Source organism: Mixophyes fleayi, chromosome 12 (assembly GCF_038048845.1).
Source record: "Mixophyes fleayi isolate aMixFle1 chromosome 12, aMixFle1.hap1, whole genome shotgun sequence".
In the NCBI taxonomy this organism is placed as follows: Eukaryota; Metazoa; Chordata; class Amphibia; order Anura; family Limnodynastidae; genus Mixophyes; species Mixophyes fleayi.
In genome coordinates, this window is record NC_134413.1 from 74,741,895 (window position 1) to 74,761,073 (window position 19,179).

General features: G+C 43.5%; 1 protein-coding gene across 2 annotated transcripts in view; it reads right to left on the reverse strand.

Annotated features, from left to right (window-relative positions):
• Window positions 1-3,552: 3,552 nt before the first annotated feature.
• The window catches only part of LOC142108919 (ammonium transporter Rh type B-B-like), a 29,885-nt gene continuing 14,258 nt past the window's right edge, over window positions 3,553-19,179 (reverse strand). For both annotated transcript variants that reach the window (XM_075192901.1, XM_075192902.1), the window contains 9 exons: window positions 18,689-18,875; window positions 16,372-16,522; window positions 14,141-14,288; window positions 12,476-12,642; window positions 10,591-10,728; window positions 8,221-8,354; window positions 8,013-8,134; window positions 5,719-5,792; window positions 3,553-4,613 (listed from right to left, as the gene is read on the reverse strand). In XM_075192901.1, the coding sequence (XP_075049002.1) occupies window positions 4,551-4,613; window positions 5,719-5,792; window positions 8,013-8,134; window positions 8,221-8,354; window positions 10,591-10,728; window positions 12,476-12,642; window positions 14,141-14,288; window positions 16,372-16,522; window positions 18,689-18,875 (1,184 nt within the window). In that variant the 3' untranslated portion in view covers window positions 3,553-4,550. The remainder of the gene's footprint in view (window positions 4,614-5,718; window positions 5,793-8,012; window positions 8,135-8,220; window positions 8,355-10,590; window positions 10,729-12,475; window positions 12,643-14,140; window positions 14,289-16,371; window positions 16,523-18,688; window positions 18,876-19,179) is intronic.

Genomic DNA, 19,179 nt, shown 5'->3' on the forward strand with positions numbered 1-19,179 from the left:
GTATGTGATAAAGGGTTAATCATAAAACAACCACCTGGTCTGTTTAAAATGATTAGAACTTTCTGTGTCTATGCCACGCACTAACTTTGCCTTACCAATTATGCCACCACCAAGGGTTTTTGTGAAGAGCTGACACCCTTACTCAGGAAACATTCGATTCTCTTTAAACCAATCGATCCCAATTTACTTTCATCTGAGTTATCATAAAACAAATGATCTGCCCTGTTTCAACTATGTAACGTTTTAACACCAGGCTAATCCTAACACATGAATTCGTAAGAAGAGATATAGCTGAACTTATTAAGTGTAGTTTAAGATAAAAACAATTAACAAAATGACATACAAAGATATGATACAATAGATCCTTGTAAAAAGAAAAGTGTTAAATAACAGAAAAATGGTAACTTACGAATAATCAGTTTCTGTTTGCTCCCAAAATCGTGAACAACTTTGTTACAGTTACAGGACATATTTTAAACATGCTGCAGATACCCATAGCCCTGTTTCCTGTGATTTCGGAAATAGAAAGTGTGTGTAAATGCAAATTAGTTGTTATGCCCTCTGTTCAAACACCTTTCAAGTCGGGTTTTCTGTATACCGGCCTAACTTCTTGCCAGAATGTCCGAAAAAGATGATATTACCCGCACACAACAGGTCATAAGTTCCCCTTCATTCACATAATCTATTTTTAAACAATTTTTTTTATTTTTCTTAACTCTGGGATTTCAGTTCCACTGCTTGCGGCTCACGCATGCGCACATCTGCGGAGACTGAACGAGCCGTGTTACTTTTTCAAGTAACAGAGCCAGTTGAATTCTCCACAAAGTGGTTATTGGCGCAAGTACCAAACAGTTATAGTTCTACAGAATGTGTCGTTTTCTCTTTGCAAAACTCATAGCTCCGAGCTAAACCTCTGCAGGATTCTCTATAGCTGACAGAAGTATGTTAACTGATTGAAACTGTAAATCTGTTGATTGCTGAAACTCTCCGGGTAATAAAGCTTCGCTGACCTGTCTGACTACCCAAAGGGTAGTCATGCCACTCAAACAAACCTTTCTGGATAACCCCACTCTTTCGAGCACCTGCGGTGAACCTATAAATTGATTGAGCAACTTCCATTTCTGTTCTGTTTGCTTCAGATGAAAATATAAACAATATGAAACCAAACATTGTACCAGTTCGGACTTCTCAGATGCGGTTCACTACTGAGGAAGATAGAGGTGACAGCTGAACTGAGATCCATACTGACTTTAGAAGGTCTTGCCAAACTGTAACACCAAAACAAATCTTGACTTATGAAAGTCTTGGACAACCAAAGTACACAACATGGGCACCATCAGTAAATACAATCGCATCATTTTGGGGATAAGATGATTTGATATTTGCATCATTAAGCCCTGCCCCCCGATTCTTATCTATTGCGGGAGCGAGAACTGCGAGTTTGCCCTGCTCTCCCGGGAGCCCGTGAGGTCTCCCAGAAATGCGGGAGTCTGCCGGACATTCCGGGAGAATAGGCAACTATGCGTTAAAGAAAAGCAGCTAATGAATCTCTAGAGACTGTAGTGTCTTTTACATTTCTGTCTCCATTACTGAAGTCATGTTGTCTGACCTGACTTTGACTAAATCTTGGACTCCATGAAAATGGCCACCTCCATAGGCATCAATACATGGACATAGGACACAATTTCTGAACTGTGTCATCATGCCACAGATGGCGAAGCCAACCACGTCTTGTACTGGCTCAGCATCAGGGAGAATGCCAGACTCTTCAGGGAGTGAGGGAGATCACCCCTATTTCAGGGAGTCTCCCTGACATTCAGGGAGAGTTGGCAAGTATGGGCTAGAGTGTAGCGGCTTGAAAATAGCACGTTTAAAAGTGGAAGTAAAATAGCCGCCCTTACATATTATTTTGTTGGTATCCTCATACCACAATTGTATGTGGTAATGCATTATTAAAGATTTGTTGTCAGTTGTGGGGGATACAGTAGGGGGCGCTGCAGTGAGCAGCAATAGTGGAATCTTATAGACCAGGACTAGCCAACCTGTGTCTCTACAGTTGTTGTAAAACTACAAGTCCCAGCATGCCCTGCCAGCTCTCAGTTGGTTATCTGCTGGCAAAGCATGCTGGGACTTGTGGTTTCACAACACTTGGAGAATCACAGGTTGACCAGGCCCATTATAGACAGGTCAGTAAAAGACAGCAATAAGTTATAGAAATAACTCAGGCTGCATTATTAGCTGATAAACAATAACTGTTTTTGTTTTGTTAAACAATGAAATGCTGGTATATACTGCACAAGATTAGTTACTGGAGAGTGCTATTGAAAGACAGTAAATTATTAAAGTACTTCTGTTAGATTGCATTTGTGTAAAGGTGAATGTATGTTTTCATTGTTAATGTAATGATATTATTGCTGAATGGTAATTGCTGTTTTACCTGGATATACCGCTAAAGAGTAAAATTTAACAATAGAAATGTTGGTATTTTGTGCCAAAATGTCAGATAAAAGATAATAAATGAGAAGTGTTGAAAACTTACATATATGTCTGTGTGCTCTCTACAACCCTTCAGATGCTGATTTGAAATCTGTAACACCTCCATTCCTCTCCTCACATCATATCACTGCCCCTGTCACATGCAGCCCTGTCCTCACTGACACATCACTCATCTCCTGATATAATCTGTGCTGCTGAGGGACCCTGCTCCTTCCACTATATAACTCTCAGTCTGTGGCTTCCTGCGCCTCCATTCCCCTCCTCACATCATGTTACTGTCCCTGTCACATGCAGCCCTGTCCTCACTAACACATCACTCATCTCCTGATATACTCTGTGCTGCTGGGGACCCTGCTCCTTCCACTATATAACTCTCAGTCTGTGGCTTCCTGCGCCTCCATTCCCCTCCTCACATCATGTCACTGCCCCTGTCACATGCAGCCCTGTCCTCACTAACACATCACTCATCTCCTGATATACTCTGTGCTGCTGGGGACCCTACTCCTTCCACTATATAACTCTCAGTCTGTGGCTTCCTGCTGCCTCCATTCCCCTCCTCACATCATGTCACTGACCCTGTCACATGCAGCCCTGTCCTCACTGACACATTACTCATCTCCTGATATACTCTGTGCTGCTGGGGGACCCTGCTCCTTCCACTATATAACTCTCAGTCTGTGGCTTCCTGCTGCCTCCATTCTCCTCCTCACATCATGTCACTGACCCTGTCACATGCAGCCCTGTCCTCACTAACACATTACTCATCTCCTGATATACTCTGTGCTGCTGGGGGACCCTGCTCCTTCCACTATATAACTCTCAGTCTGTGGCTTCCTGCTGCCTCCATTCCCCTCCTCACATCATGTCACTGCCCCTGTCACATGCAGCCCTGTGCTCACTAACACATCACTCATCTCCTGATATACTCTGTGCTGCTGGGAACATTAAGATAACCTGGTTGGCTATGTGCTGGTTTGTCCCCAAGGGAGATGAATATTGTATTTAAAAAAATTATCCAACCTTAGTCGAATGCATCTTACTAACAACAGAGACAAGTTTTTATTTATTCTTTATTTTTATTTTTTTTAAGAAAGAGCATGCTATTCAGTTATAGACAGTGAATTTTTAAAACAAAAATAAGTCAAAATTGAATATGTACAACATAAGCAATAACTATCATATATACCAGTTTTCACAGGTTCCTCTGAATAATATTTTGTTGGTAGCTACAAAAAAACCAAAACAAAACGTGACTGTAAAGCACAAGGTGATAAGATAAGATCAAGGTTATCAAGGTAATAAGAACTAGCATTATATCACATACAATTACCCAGAACCCTTTACTGTCATGTAGACATTCGATGTTGGCGGGACAGTCCAGATCCGTGGGGCTTCGGAAGAGGCGGAGCTTACATGGAAGTGGGTGGTTTCACCCCACACATCGCCTTTTATAAACGATAATACTACTAAACGATATCACATTACAATGACTATAAGAGCAATCTTTAATGAATCCACGCTTATGCTATCTATAGCGTGCCGTTGGTGAAGACATTTATATAGTAATAGTTTCCCTATAATGTGCCATGCTCATTATCTTTGGAGGTAAAGACGTATTAATTTGTACAGTTATTCGTTTGTTTGTTTTTTTTCTTATAAAAATGCACCGTACGATTTGGCTCAGTAAAAAAGTATTGCAATAAAAAAAAAAAAAGCTGAAAAAAACGTCAGTTAGTTTGACAGTATAAGTGATAAGATGAAAGTGTTGAGCTTGTAAATAAAATGTACATGGATAAATACATTTGGTTAACACCGTCCATGGGAGCCGCAGCACCAGGTACGGAGGGGAGAGAGAGGACAATGAATCTCTCTCCTTGGACAGACATCCACCTTGGTTAGTTGTAGAAACCAGAGGCTGAGGCGGACAGCACCAGTAGACGAAGCTCCGTGTTGGCAACTTGCTTCCAATGACGGAAATCTTGATGACCATTGTGGATAAGTCTTTGGGTTGCTATAGGCCAACGGGTCATGACGTACGTACATCCAGGTCGATGTTATGCTTGTGTCTGTTGATCCGGAACCTCAACATACGCTGTGTGCTGACTGTCCTCTGGTACCTGTGCAAAGGAATCAAGGCAGGACAATGGTGACTTAAGGCTGGGGTCATGGGTTCGATTCCAACCTGGGCCCTATCTGTGTTGAGTTTGTAGGTTCTACCCGTGTTTGTTTTGGGTTTTCTGCCCGGTGCTTAGGTGTCCTGCGAAGCTCCAAAGACATACTGATACGTTAACTGGCTTCTGACAAAACCCTAGTTTGTGTGTGTGTGGTAGGGAATAGATTGTAAGCTCCACTGGGACAGGGACTGATGTGAGTGATTACATATTCTCTGTACAGCGTTGCGGAATATGTCGGCGCTATATAAATAAACGTTAATAAATAGATGGATATTAAATGGTGCGATACTTTGTGTGTGTATTGTCAAAAGTATTAATTCAGCCTACGTTAATTCAATCTGGATATAAGTGGATATCTGGAAAACTGCTACCTTAAAAGCATACTTTTGCTTCTGAGAAGTTTGGAGGCAAGCCCCACCACCTCAGTACACCCCTTTCCACTAGGTGATTAATGGGATTGACGGAGCTCAATGATGTAGTTTGCATCACGTCCTCATCCACCTTGTTGCTTGTTTCTTCGATTGTCCATGAGGTCACCCCCCCCCCCGCCCCACCCCCCTTAATTTGAGAGTCGACTGGACATTGTGGAAAAGAAGCAACAATGCCACAAAGACATTAGTAAACTAGAATCAGTTCAGAGAAAGGCTACTAATGTAATGTGTGGGCTAGGAAACAAAAACCGTGAAGGAATTGAGGAGAACCGTTTAGAAAATAGAAGGGGCAGAAGGGTCATCAGAGAATCAATATAAGGAGGATATTAACAGAGATCAGTAACGCAGATGGTTTCTAGAGTAAGAGAACTTAGTGACATTAATGGATGGAGACTCAAAAATGAGGATATCACTATGCTAAAAATAAATACTATAGGCACTAACACCCTAGTTATACTACAAAATAACAGGAGAGAGACGAAGGGGGTGAATGGCGTTTCTTACCGTCTGGAGACCATAATCAGTGCATAAACAGCGGTTTGCTAAAATAGAAGCCAACACGCGTCTATCCTTCTTTGGTCACATGACAAACTTAACGGGTGAACGTAAAGACATACCTCCCAATATAACGAATCCTCAAAGCATTCCGCATCAGAGGGGGCGCCGAAGATGGGTATCTTCATTATAAATCCTAAGGAACAAGACGATACATTGTAATTGGAACTAATATTTTTTTTTCTAGTAACGAACTGGGAGCACGTATGGAAACCGTGTTGTTGCTCATAGCAACCAATCAATTTTGCTAGTGCAGGTTAGAAAATGAAAGAAAATTTTTGATTGGTCAGTTTGGGCAGCACTAACTTTCTCATATGACCTAATTTTTATGGGAGCGATTTTGCTCTTTCCAGGAGCATAGCTAAGGTACTCGTCCTTGTTAAACTTGTAGAACCATAACTCCCAACTGGAAGCAGCACAGGAAATATTTAATGATAATTGTATTATTTTCCATTGGATTTTATTGTCTTTACAAAACATCTATTTTTCCACTTAAAATAGAAAAAGAGGGGAAAGTTAAATGAGGGACATTAATATCTCGAATTAATAAGATCATTTGCAATCATTACCATTCATTTATCTGATGCCTTCGAGATAAAAACAACATATATTGGCTTCTTTGTAGCAGGGATTAATTGTTTTGTAAAGAGCTGCAACAATGTTGCAATATTGTGAAAAGTAACTATAATCAAGTTCTATTGCACAGAATAGGGAAGATAGGGGGTGGGGGGGGGGGGGAGAGCACAGACAACTATCTCTTCAAACCTGATTGATACATGTTTGACGAAACCTCCAGCTTATAAGTAGATAACAACTTTAATATATGTTTCATTTTCCATCAAACCGCAGCAGACTGCCGGCCATTATAAACTGGAGAATAAAGAATTAATGGCATGTTGTGTATTTTAAATTCTGACAACTATGAAAACTGTCATGTTATTCTAATATACATTATTTTCTACAATGAGAAGCTTGATTGCTTTTCATTAATCATTGAGTTATATTCACTGTAGTGCAGCACAAACTCAATATTGGGACTAACTATTTATTTAGACCATAAATTGAAAGCATGAAAGCTTTGGTCAATGCAGATAGTTAATTTACATTGTCCTATGCAGTGTATGTACATTATGGTGTTCTCCTGCCCTCTGCTGTTGGCAAATGAAATTGCAGCCTCATCAATGCATCGGCCCGCAAGTGAGTATTAAGAGCTCTATTTTTAGGTTGGTTTAAACAGCTGCAATTTAAAGGGGTGCTCCGTTTAGGAAAACCCCTCCTGCTCTGTTTTTAAGTCTTTTGGGGTCCCCCCTGGCATATCACTGCCAGCGGCCCATGTTTCTGGCTGAAGGTTAACACGCTGAATCAGGGACACTGCTACCCATACTTGCCAACTCTCCCTGAATGTCAGGGAGACTCCCTGAACTAGGGGTGATCTCCCTCACTCCCTGAAGAGTCTGGCATTCTCCCTGATGCTGAGCCAGTACAAGACGGTGTTGGCTTCGCCATCTGTGGCATGATGACACAGTTCAGAAATTGTCTCCTATGTCCATGTATTGATGCCTATGGAGGTGGCCATTTTCATGGAGACCAAGATTTAGTCAAAGACTGACAGGTAAGGCAACATGACTTCAGTAATGGAGACAGAAATGTAAAAGACACTTCAGTCTCTAGAGATTCATTAGCTGCTTTTCTTTAATGCATAGTTGCCTAATCTCCCGGAATGTCCGGCAGACTCCCGCATTTCTGGGAGACCTCCCGGGCTCCCCGGAGAGCAGGGCAACCTCCCAGTTCTCGCCCCTGCAATAGATAAGTGGCGGGGCTTAATGGCGTAAATATGGTGTCATCTTAGCCCCAATGATGCAATTCATCAAGCCCCGCCCCTGCACACCCTCCTCCCCAGGATCTCCCTGAAGCCAACGAGGAAAAGTTGTCAAGTATGCCATAGAGCCCACACCTGTTCCTGGTGTAAGTGCTTTATGAAAGTTTATGAAAGTTCAAATGAATGAAGATGCATTTTAGTGATATATCTGAAGCGTCAAAGGAAATACTCTTAAACTACACCAGCACCCCCCCCTCCCCCCTCACCTCTAGCTCCTAGAACAGTTCACCCCTTGCAGTACACTAGTTTCACCACTGGTAGGCAGTATTTCAAGTTGATGTTGTTATTTTGCACAGACCACAAGCTACAGTAATGTGTCTGCACAGACGGACACTACCAACCGGAGAAGGGGGTGCTCCAGTGCAGTGTAGAATTTCCAATGTAGCCTCACCCAGAAAAATGCGGCTCCGTATTTTCTCTCTGGTTCCTAAAAGTCCCCCCTTTGTCTGGTGCATCATCTTGTTGGAGGGAACTCACCTACGACAATACCTCCCACCACGGCAAAGGATAGCGCCACAAGCAGGGCCAGTAACTGATAAGCAGCCTGAGATTTAGCTGTACGACTCGTGTCATCAATTAACGGGAAGACGTCGCTCATTCTGAAAAAAAAAAAAGAAGAGACAATCGCTCAAAATAACATAAAAATAAACATTTTGAGGAGCTGTCAAAGTTCAGTAACACTCACCCTGCTCCGTATATATCTGCCGTGGCCATTAGTGCCACAAGAGCCCCTATCAGTGCCCCCAGGATGCCGGGCATTCCGTGTAGGTTGTGTACCCCGCACGTGTCCTGGATCTTCAGCTTGGATTTCAACACGGGCTGTGAACAATTGTACAAAGCGACAATTTGTGCCCATTAATATACCAACAGCAATATCATCATCATCATCATCTATTTATATAGCGCCACTGATTCCGCAGCGCTGTACAGAGAACTCTCACATCAGTCCCTGCCGCATTGGAGCTTACAATCTAAATCCCCTAACACACACACACAGAGACCGAGAGAGACTAGGGTCAATTTAATAGCAGCCAATTAACCTACTGGTATGTTTTTGGCGTGTGGGAGGAAACCAGAGCACCCGGAGGAAACCCTTGCAAACACGGGGAGAACATACAAACTCCACACAGATAACGCCATGGTCGGGAATCAAACTCATGACCCCAGTGCTGTGAGGCAGAAGTGCTAACCACTGAGCCTCCGTGCATCTTATTTTCTAGAAGATATGTAACTTGTTGACCAAACTTACAACAATATTTATAGACATGGTGAAGGGGTTGATGGGAGCATAGCTTAGCTATAGACATGACCCTATTTGGCATGAATGCTGAATATATCCCTGTTTTGCACACACTTAATTTCACCAACTGGAGCTTTCCTCACTATAGCTTGTGAAGAAACCCTTGTGTAGAAATACAAAAGTGTCGTCAGAAGTGCCCTGGATGCCTTAGGCCTCCCTACTCATGGATTCCCCTTGCAAGGGCTGCCCCCCATGCCCTCTCATCTGATTAGCATGGAGGCACCACAAGGAGCATAAAAGCTGACATTATGTCACTCATTCTGTGTTTTAGGCAACTCCTTCATAGGCAAACCGAGGGGGGGGGGGGGGTTCCTGGTGCCTGCAAACCCCACTCCAAGCCTGGGACACTGTATAATTGAGATGGCTGGACCCTGCTCCCGCTTCACACAGCTCTGCTTGAAAAGGGAGAGCTGTGTGCACGGTGTACGTTATAGAAATAGCATGCTGTGTGAGGGAGGGCGATATAAAAACAGTAGTTCAAACGGGGGTTAAGTCTCTAATAACATGAACTATATTGATATTTGGCGAAGAAACCAGACAGTTGATCTTGAAAAACCAGAATATGTCATATTTACTGAAAAGTTACATAAAATTACAGCCCAAATGATTGTAATCAGTTAAAAGAATAAAAAAAAACATGTTAAGTGTTACAAACCGCGGCGATGCCCAGCCGCCGCGACTCCCCTACCTCCGTCCCGGCCGTCGCCATGGCGACCGGGACGTCACTTCCGGGGGCTCGGCCCGGCCGTTGCCTAGGCATCGGTCGGGAAGCTGTGTGTTAGAGCGCCGCGTCCCAGCAAGGGGAACTGCTGGGCGCGTGCGCACATAGATAGCCTGTGGGCTAATTAAATATGGGCAGTATTCTGGCAGAGCTAGGCTCTGATTGGTTGGGGTTAGTATTTAAGGCAATAAGGTCTGCTACCTCACTGCCGGTTATAGCTTCTGTGCTCCAGTCTGCTGACCTGCTTGTTCCTGCTCTAGTTTTCTGAGACCACTTCTGATTTACCGTGTATGACCTTTTGGCTTTGAACTGACTCCGCTTGTGTCTCCTGTGACCCTGATCCCTGGCCTGTTTACCGTTTCTGCTATCCGCCTGTGACCCCTGACTTCAGCTTGTTTACTGATACCGCTGTCTGCTGCCGGCCCTGGACCTCTGCGTGGACCTTACTCCGCTTGCCTGGGTTCTCCCCAGCCGGTACACACTTCACGACCCTCTGTCAGTCCGCAGCCCAGTCTGTCCCCACCATCAGGGGCTCCAGTGAACACCTGACTGGCAGAGTAGATTCCGGGTTGTGTTGTGCCGGCTGGAGGGGTTCCTAACATTAAGCAATATTACAGCAAATTGTAATACGCCATGCAAATTTGCTCAACTTTATTGCTACTTACAAAGAAGGACAGCTGTGAACACCTCTGTTGGGAAGTGTGGGAGTCATATATGGGGGCTGCAGTTTCTAGCTTTGCTTATGTCCTGATTGGCACCTCTGTTGTGTTGCTGTCTCTGGGTACCCCATCTGGGGGTACTTAGGGCAAGAGGCTTGGACTTTGGAAATAGGAGCTTAAACAGAGCTACTAAGGCCCAGACCACTTGTGGTACTTGTTATGTGTAATTCAGTAGTAGTTTAATGCCTTAATCTAACGTGTTTTGTTAAGCAGAGGACTATAGTCCAATATACTTTGCTGCCCTCTAGTGGTTGGGATCTGCTGATACATGAATTGAAACAGTCACCTACAGTATTCACGCCTAAGAACACTAACCGTTAAATATTTATATCCGAGGGTGGAGACGATGCCAGCCAAGGACCCAGCAATCATTGCACCGAAGGGGGTCAACATCATTTCTGCAGCAGTTCCCACCGCAACCCCACCGGCCAGCGCTGCGTTCTGTATGTGAACCTGTGGACAGAAGAAATGACTTATTATCTACTGAGTGGGAAACCGTTCTATGCCATATCAGTGTGCCGTGGATGATGGAGACCACGGGAAGAAGTCTCAGATAGAGAAGAGCCATGTAGGACAAAAAGCTCAAATAACAAATCAGATAATGTCAGTTTTTTGTAACAGAGCATTTCTGCTAATTAGTACACTCACTGAGGTTGTTGATTGCACTCTTTTTAAAGAAAAAAAAAGTCAGCTATCAGCAAAGGGATGAGACATATTTTGTTAAGTTTAAACACTCATGTAAGGATTATTACTTAAGTTAGTAAGAGAAGCTTTCACACACTGCGTCAATGATGACTGATATCTCTTTTCAAGTTGGTCAAGCAAACAAAGTCAGATTCCAATCGCGCTACTACATGTAGATACTTGATGCAGAGAAACAAGGCTTTCTATGCAGATTGACTCATTCTGAATATTTATAGAAGAAATTCTATATATGTCCCCTAGAAAATGCATTGTTTAAAAGTTAAGTTACTGAACTTTTTTTTATTTCCCCGCATGTGATGCTGTTGATCGATAATCTATAGGGATACCATCATTTAAATAATCAAAAGACGTCTTACTAACATGGTTAGCGAGTCGGGAGCCAGCGCAAAACTAGTTCTCATCATCATCATTTATTTATATAGCGCCAGCAAATTCCGTAGAGCTTAACAATTGGGAACAAACATTAATAAGACAATACTGGGTAATACATACAGACAAAGAGGTAAGAGAACCCTGCTCGCAAGCTTACAATCTATGGGACAACGGGAGTTTGAAACACAAGGGCATGTGCTATATCATATTGCATATTGGTCCAGCTAGAATGCAAAGGTAAAAGTATTGAGTGGGCTGTGTGTGGCAATGTTGGTCAGAGGGTTGTTGTCTTGTGTTAGCTGTGTAGAGAGTGGTAATAGGGTAACCTAGGGAGATTAAGAGGGTAGTTGAGGAATATTATAAGCTTGCCTGAAGAGATGTGTTTTCAGAGAATGCTTGAAGGTTTGAAGACTAGAGGAAAGGAATTCCATAAAGTGGTTGGAGCCCAATAAAAGTCATATAACCGAGAATGAGAGGAAGTGATGAGAGTGGAGGAGAGACGTAGATCTCGTGCAGAATGGAGGTTTTGAGTTGGGAGATATTTTGAGACAAGTGAGGAGATGTATGTTGGTGCAATTTTGTTGATGGCCTTATATGTTAGTAGAAGAATTTTATATTGGATTCGTTGAAATACAGGCAGCCAATGTAGAGACTGACAGAGTGACTCAGCAGAGGAATAACGGTTTGCAAGGAAAATCAATCTAGATAGATAGAAAATAGATTGTAGGGGTTCAAGTCTGACTTTGGGAAGACCAGTAAGGAAGGAATTGCAATAGTCGATGCGGGAGATGATGAGGGCATGAATTAATGTTTTTGCGGTGTCTTGTGTGAGATATGTGCGTATTCTGAAAATGTTCTTTAGGTGTATGTAACATGATTTAGATATAGAGTTGATGTGGGGAATAAAAGACAGTTGTGAGTCAAGGATTACACCTAGGCAACGAGCTTGCGGGGTGGGATTTATGGTCATGTTATCATGACCATAACCCTTCATCAAGCATCCGCACCCGGTGTGCCGTGGGACTTTTTCTATGGACTAGCTTGGAATCCCGGAGGCAGTCTTGGTGGGTGCATCCGCTCCGTACAGCTAATTATTATCCCATTCCTTGTTGCTCCTGCTTACCATATCAAGCTTTCCTTCACCGTTTAGCAGGGCGGACATGGAGAAAGTGGCCAGTGTGCAGGCGGCCAAGGAGTAGTATGTGTTTATCACCGTCCGGTGTTGGTCATCTCCGTGGGCCGTGACTGCAGAGTTGAAGCTTGGCCAGAACATCCAAAGGTAGATTGTCCCTGTATTGGAAAAAACAAAAATGGAAGAAGAGTTATAATGGACAACGTCTCTCAAGAACCTTCCATAATTCAGCTCAAACCTAAAAGTTTAATTTTTAGAATGAATTAGGTGCTGCTCTGTTGCCTACAGAATCCGTTCCAGATTTTGCTGAATGTCAGAGTTGTTGTGTTTCTGGAAGTTGCTAAGTAACCATACTCATCCTGCTTCCTGAGCTGCTAATGGGTATTCCATGCTGCAGCGGATTTACCAGCTCTTGCAGGACTCATCACTGCTCACTACCTAGCAGCTGATCAGTCAAAACTTTCTGCTCACATGATTTCTACCCAGCAACTGATTGACCGGGACCTAAATAATCATTGCCATATTTGTCTTGCTGGTGTTAATGGTGAGAAACATCCCATGCCATAGGTCCTGTATATGGGTGAATAGTTGCTGATTGTGGGGTTTATAACTAGAGGGACTTTGACAACCAGAACAAAGGGCTTGAGTGGTCTCTTCTAGGGCCCAGGTATTGAACATGGGGAGATGTTACAAGTCTGACTAGAATACTCTTATCAGCTTGTTGCTTTAAACCAGGTGACCTGGAAGCCCATTTAGCCACAGTCCCAACACAAAATGTCCTGTAGAAACTTTAGAAAATGCTAAAACGGCTGTTGCCCGATATGTTGATATAACGCAGGATGGAACACGTTCTAAATAAATCACACTAATGTACCTCTCCATGAGAAAACATTTTTGCTGCAGTCACATCTCAATCACTGCGAGGTGCCTTGTCAGCCCTGAGGCTGCCCCGGAGCCAACAGCAAGGGCTATTTACTATAGTTATCTTTTAGTAGTTTGTAACACTTTTTTTTTTTTACCCTTTTAATAACTTCACAGTTAGATAGGAAGAGAATCAGAGAACATTCTCTGCTGGTGACTGAAGTCTGTTAGACATTCCGTCACCTAAGATTGGATGGCCAGTCCTGTCCAATCAGAAGGCACAATCAGCACACACCTTCCATCCATCCTGCCCAGTGCAGTCTTCAGTGGTGAAATGTTTCTACATCGTTTCTTGTCAAGTAGCGGCATTCGGAGCCTGGAAACACTTGGTCCCACTGAAAAGACCCTTAGCAAGAGAGACTTGACCCAAGGTGGACAACCCCTTTCAGGGGCAAACGCAGAACTTGTAGAAGGGGGTTTCCACACCATGCCACCAGTCGGTGTGACCAGCATGCATCGGGGCGTGGCTATAATATTAGACAGTGATTGGCTGCTCTCCAACTCTTCCTATCCCCATAATATACATGGGCAATGCTGCATGCACTACTGTTAGGTGCACACAGCTCTCCCTTTTCAAGCAGAGCCGTGTGAAGCGGGAACAGGGTCCAGCCACCTCAATTATACAGTGCCCCAGGCTTGGAGGGGGTTTCCAGGCACTAGGAACCCCCCCCCCCCCCTTGGTTTGCCTATGCCTTTAGGAAGAATGTTTGTGCCCTCTAAGCAATTAGTACATACCGATCATTGCAAATAAGTCTGAATGATACACAGACCCCTCTCTCTGTTCACTCTTGGACAGCTGTGGCCTGTAAAGCACCCGGGAAACAACCAGCCCAAAATAAGCTCCGAATGTATGGATGGTCATCGAGCCCCCAGCATCTTTGGCCTGCAGAGAGTGAATCAGACAACAGTAAAATGTCAGGAATAGTATTATTGTCAATAGTAGGATACTGGGAAATGCAGGGGAACATGCAAATACACCTATGAAGTTATTTAGGGGGGTATTCAATTGACCGCAAGATTTTTTTTGACCGCGTTAAGTCATTTTAACACTGTTTTTTTATCATTTTCGAGCGGGTTAACTTTACCCGCGATTCAATTCCATTTCTACCGCTCAGTTTTTTTTTCAACGCGCTCCATTAGAGGCAGCCGCGTTAAAAGCTATTCAATTGTTTTTTAACGCAGCGCGTTAAACAGGCCAATATGCTGTTTTATCTCGCACCTCTTTGGGGTGTGAGAAAAATAAAACAACCTCTGAAAACTATTTGAAATCATGTTATAATGTGAAAAAAAAGTTAAACTATGTTTATCACTAATGCCTAACATGTAAAAGTTGATTTTCTTGTGAAAAAATAATGAAATAAAAAAAACATAAAAAATAAAATAAATTAAAATCACTAATTAATTATATGTATGTATGTTTTTGGTACAAATATGTATGTAGTAATGTGTTTTGACATGGTATAGATGATTCTATGTTAAAAAATAGTTCAATAAAAATATATGCTAAAGAAAGTACTGTAATGTAGATACTATCAATGTGTAATGCAATCTAATGTATGGAAATGTATGCAAAACCTTTTTTTTTGTGTTATACATGGGTGCGTTAAACACTCCCCTTCACTCCCCTAAAAACTCGCAAACACAATGATTAACTCGCAGGGGCAGCGTTCCCTCATTTTCAATTGAATTGCACGAGTTTTCGCCCTGCGCTGACTAAAAACGGTCACTATAGCAGTTAAAAACCCGCAGGAGATTTTTTTTTTTAACGCTGCAGGGAAACAAAAAAACTTGCGGTCAATTGAATACCCCCCTTAGAGTCTGAACTGACTTAAAGCGTGAGTAAGGGTCATTTATGAGCAAATGCGTCTACTTGAAGTGCCAGTGTGTTTCGAGGTGCACGCCTACTTCCTGGTCGAAATCTGCCTACAAATGCACTTTTACCCAGGACTACAACGGAATGTGCAAAGCATTAAAAGTAAAGAGCGAGACCCGAACTCTGGACCACTTTCAGGTGCCATCAACGTGGCCAGCGACCGTGGCTTATTCATGAGCTACTCTACAAACACGGGTGTATTTGTACAAAAGTAGGTTAAACCAATATTTACAAGAACACAGCCTATACATTCACTAAGAGTAATGGTTTCCTAGTCAATAAGCTGAATTCTCATGAATATTGGTCTAGCTCCTTAAACGGCTGTCTCCACAGTGTGCAAACTCTGAGTGCACTTCCATTTGCCAAAGGAAGCCCTCAGCGGCACCACCTGCTGGCTACAAGTGATGCTGCAGTTTTGCTTTTATTTTATTTCTACAGCCTGCCCCATTTCTTGGCTCAGGTGTATTTCAGACCACTTTGAGTCTCCATAAAAATACTTATGACTCATGCCCTACGCCAAGCATCAGAAACTAACCATGCCCTGCTTGTCTATGCTATACTAGAGGTCAGGGGCGGATCTAGAAAAATGCTGTACCCGGGGCGATTTAGGGGGGGGGGGGCGATTTAGGCCCCGCCCCTTTCTAACATCTTAGGCTGCCGACGGCTGCACACTATGTGCAGGTCCGTCCAGCCGTGACAGGCAGGGACAGTGTGCTGCCCGGCTGCTCTGATTGTGTTTTAAAAACAGTCAGAGCAGCCGGGCAGCACACTGTCACGGCTGGACGGACCTGCACATACTGTGCAGCCGTCGGCAGCAAGTGTCTGCTAGGGGGGGCGATCGCCCCGATCGCCCCCCCTAGATCCGCCACTGCTAGAGGTACTACGTGTTTGTTACATAAAACCAACTAAACGGCGCCCTCTGCTGGTCACCCTGTAAAGCTGCATTTAAAAAAAAGTTTATCAATTAGGAAGTTGTAAAGAATGAAGAGATTTTGAATTTACAGCAGAGATTACAATTGGCACTGGGATAATTAGAGGTCTTGATATTACCACTGCTGATCACAGGCTTCACCCTTGTTCCCATGTGACTTACCCCAACAATGTTAAGAATAATGTATTCGTTGATTCCAAAGAGAGTCACTTCAAACAGGGTCATCACAATCAGTTGGGCGGGACTGGTCTTGCCGAGAATGGCTCCGAAGGAGATCAGCACAGCTCCGGTGCAGAAGTCCGCATTGATCATGCTGTAAGATCAGAGCGTGACGTTAGCCATGCAACCATTGGTCACCTTGAAGAGAATTCTCTACAGGAAGTCATAAATTGAGATCAACTGTCCAATAAGAAATTGTCGCCCAATACGGTATTTTTCCTGGCTTCTCACCGCCCAATTTCTGGGAGAGTCCATCTCCTACCCCAAGTCACTGACATGGGTCAATAGATAAGGAGCACTGTTAGTAGAAATTTGCAGAACTACTTGGTTTCATTGTCATCCTCACACACATCACACGTGTTTGACAGCCTATGTCTTGGTTCTCAATATAAACATTCTGTACTTTCCACATTAGGCGGGCACCATGCCAGTTCCCAGTTATATAACATGAAATAAAATTTTAAAGGGGGTGCCAGATATCCAGGACAAAATTGCAGCAGGAAAGCAGGTTGTGATCAATGGGGATAGCGTTCTCTCTTAGACCGCTTTATAAAGTGGACCTAGCGGGTTAAGTTGTATCAAGAGGTCTTTCTGCAGTCGTAAAAACAAAAACAACATATAAATTGTGTTTAACTCTTCTTGAAGTTTAAATAAAATTGCATCTGGCTGAATATGTTCAACATCCAGGGGCTAAATGTATCAAGCTGAGAGTTTTCTGGCGGGTTTGAAAAACCAATCAGATTCTAGCTATCATTTATTTAGTGCATTCTACAAAATGACAGCTAGAATCTGATTGGTTGCTATAGGCAACATCTCCACTTTTCAAACCCGCCGGAAAACTCTCAGCTTGATACATTTACCCCCAGAAGTTAAAAGGAACATTATACAGAAACAATAGTTATACTATAGTCCATAAATGTCTACAGTCTTTCTGAACAATACGCTCAGGTCTGGGATTGGCTTTGCTCATGGATTAGAGAAGCGGAACAGGTATCGCTATCCATAACAACAACCTCTAGAGCAGGTTGCTATTCTCTGCTTTAGGCAGACCAGGGGCAACCAGTGGACATTGGGGTACATGACCAAAGTAGACCTTTCTCCCAAATTCACCGTGAATCGTGTCATTTTGGCTTCGCTCCCATTGACGCGACTGCTGCATTTCGCCATGGGATGCTCCACCTCCCCTCCTCCCCCCGAATATGCCCTTTGACCTTCCCCCTGGGATCTCCCGGAGAGAGGAGTGTTTTAAAGTGGACAAGTATGTATTAGACCTTGGGTGATATTTTAACTTTAATGAAGAACTTAGTCCCACCTTAATAATGTAACAGATACTGTATATTAGTGAGTATTGAGATCTCTGGGCTGGAATCCAGCAGGGAAAGGGTGTAGGATGCTGCATCTATTGATCTAGCCGAACGTTTGTTATGAAATGCAGATCAAAGGCTGCTATGAATACAATGTTCCGTTCAGGACAAAACATTGTGCAAGAGGTAAAGCTCTCCGGCACATCAATTCCACCGTATATATATATATATATATATATATATATATATATATATTTTATAGAAAGTCACGATTGCCTGTTCTGGTAAGAGAGAGAATGTATAGCCTGCAAGCAGCCATTTTTATATTTATGAGGTCCTGGCTCCTAGGCTGCACTCTCACAGTACTGGCTGAGCCAAGAAAGTAGGCAGGCAATCTGCCATGATAGCTGGTGCAGATATTGTCCAGGGTCAGTTAGTAAAATAATTTACAGATGCCTGGCATCCACGGTTACTGCGTTAACTTTGTAAATGCAGTGCAGTACAAAATGTGTGGAGCCCAAGCGCGCTTCGATTTCGAGAGATGGCGACTTGTGGGGAGGAGCAAACGTTTGCACCGGCTGAGGGGAGGAGTTAGGCAGGCAGGGGGTGTTTCTCGCAAAGTATTGGGGTCTAGTTGTGTGGAGAAGTGCAGAGATATACACAGTCCCTAGTGGCCAAATTCTCCTTTAAAATGTCATAAAATATTCTTCCTATAAATAATACCTTACGGGGAAGGGGGATGGAAGCTTGTTACGTCAATCAGAGCACAGTGTAGTAGACCTTGGTAAAGTCAGTTTCTTGCCAAACACATTGCAATGAATTTCTCTTTGTTGCGGACATCTGAGTAAATTTGGACAGAGTAAACAAGCACGTGTCTGTGTTGTAGCCAGCTATCGATCAGTCTCAGGTGAGACGCTCTCACCCATCCCCCCCCCCAATCTCCCCCTTTCGCTCACCTCTCTATCCCAACATGAATCTTTCCGTCGTGGAAACCGTGGAAAAACCCTTGAATGAGCGTGGACCACTGGAGGCCGAACGCCGCGATCAGGAAGTTGAAGGCCACGCTGCTGAAGCCGTAGCGCTTCAGGAAAGTCATCAGAAAGCCGAAGCCGATGAAGATCATGGTGTGGACATCTTGGAAACCTTTGGGGGGAAAAAACAGGGACAATGAGGGTTAGATGTGGAGATGTAATAGTAACTCTGTCGCTAACACTAGCGGTTGTAACTATGTTTTACTAACACTAGGGGGCACACTAGATGTGTTTTTTTGACTTAATGACTTATTACCAATGCTCTGCTCCAACCGCGCTAGACAGATACACACCAGTAACTAGTGGCCCTCTGTCCCTCTATTTATCCAGGGCAGAGTCAGGTGTTTAGCGCTCTTTGTAGGCTAATTGCTTGAATTGAGCTTGACCTGGGTCAGCTGACTCTATATGGCCCCACC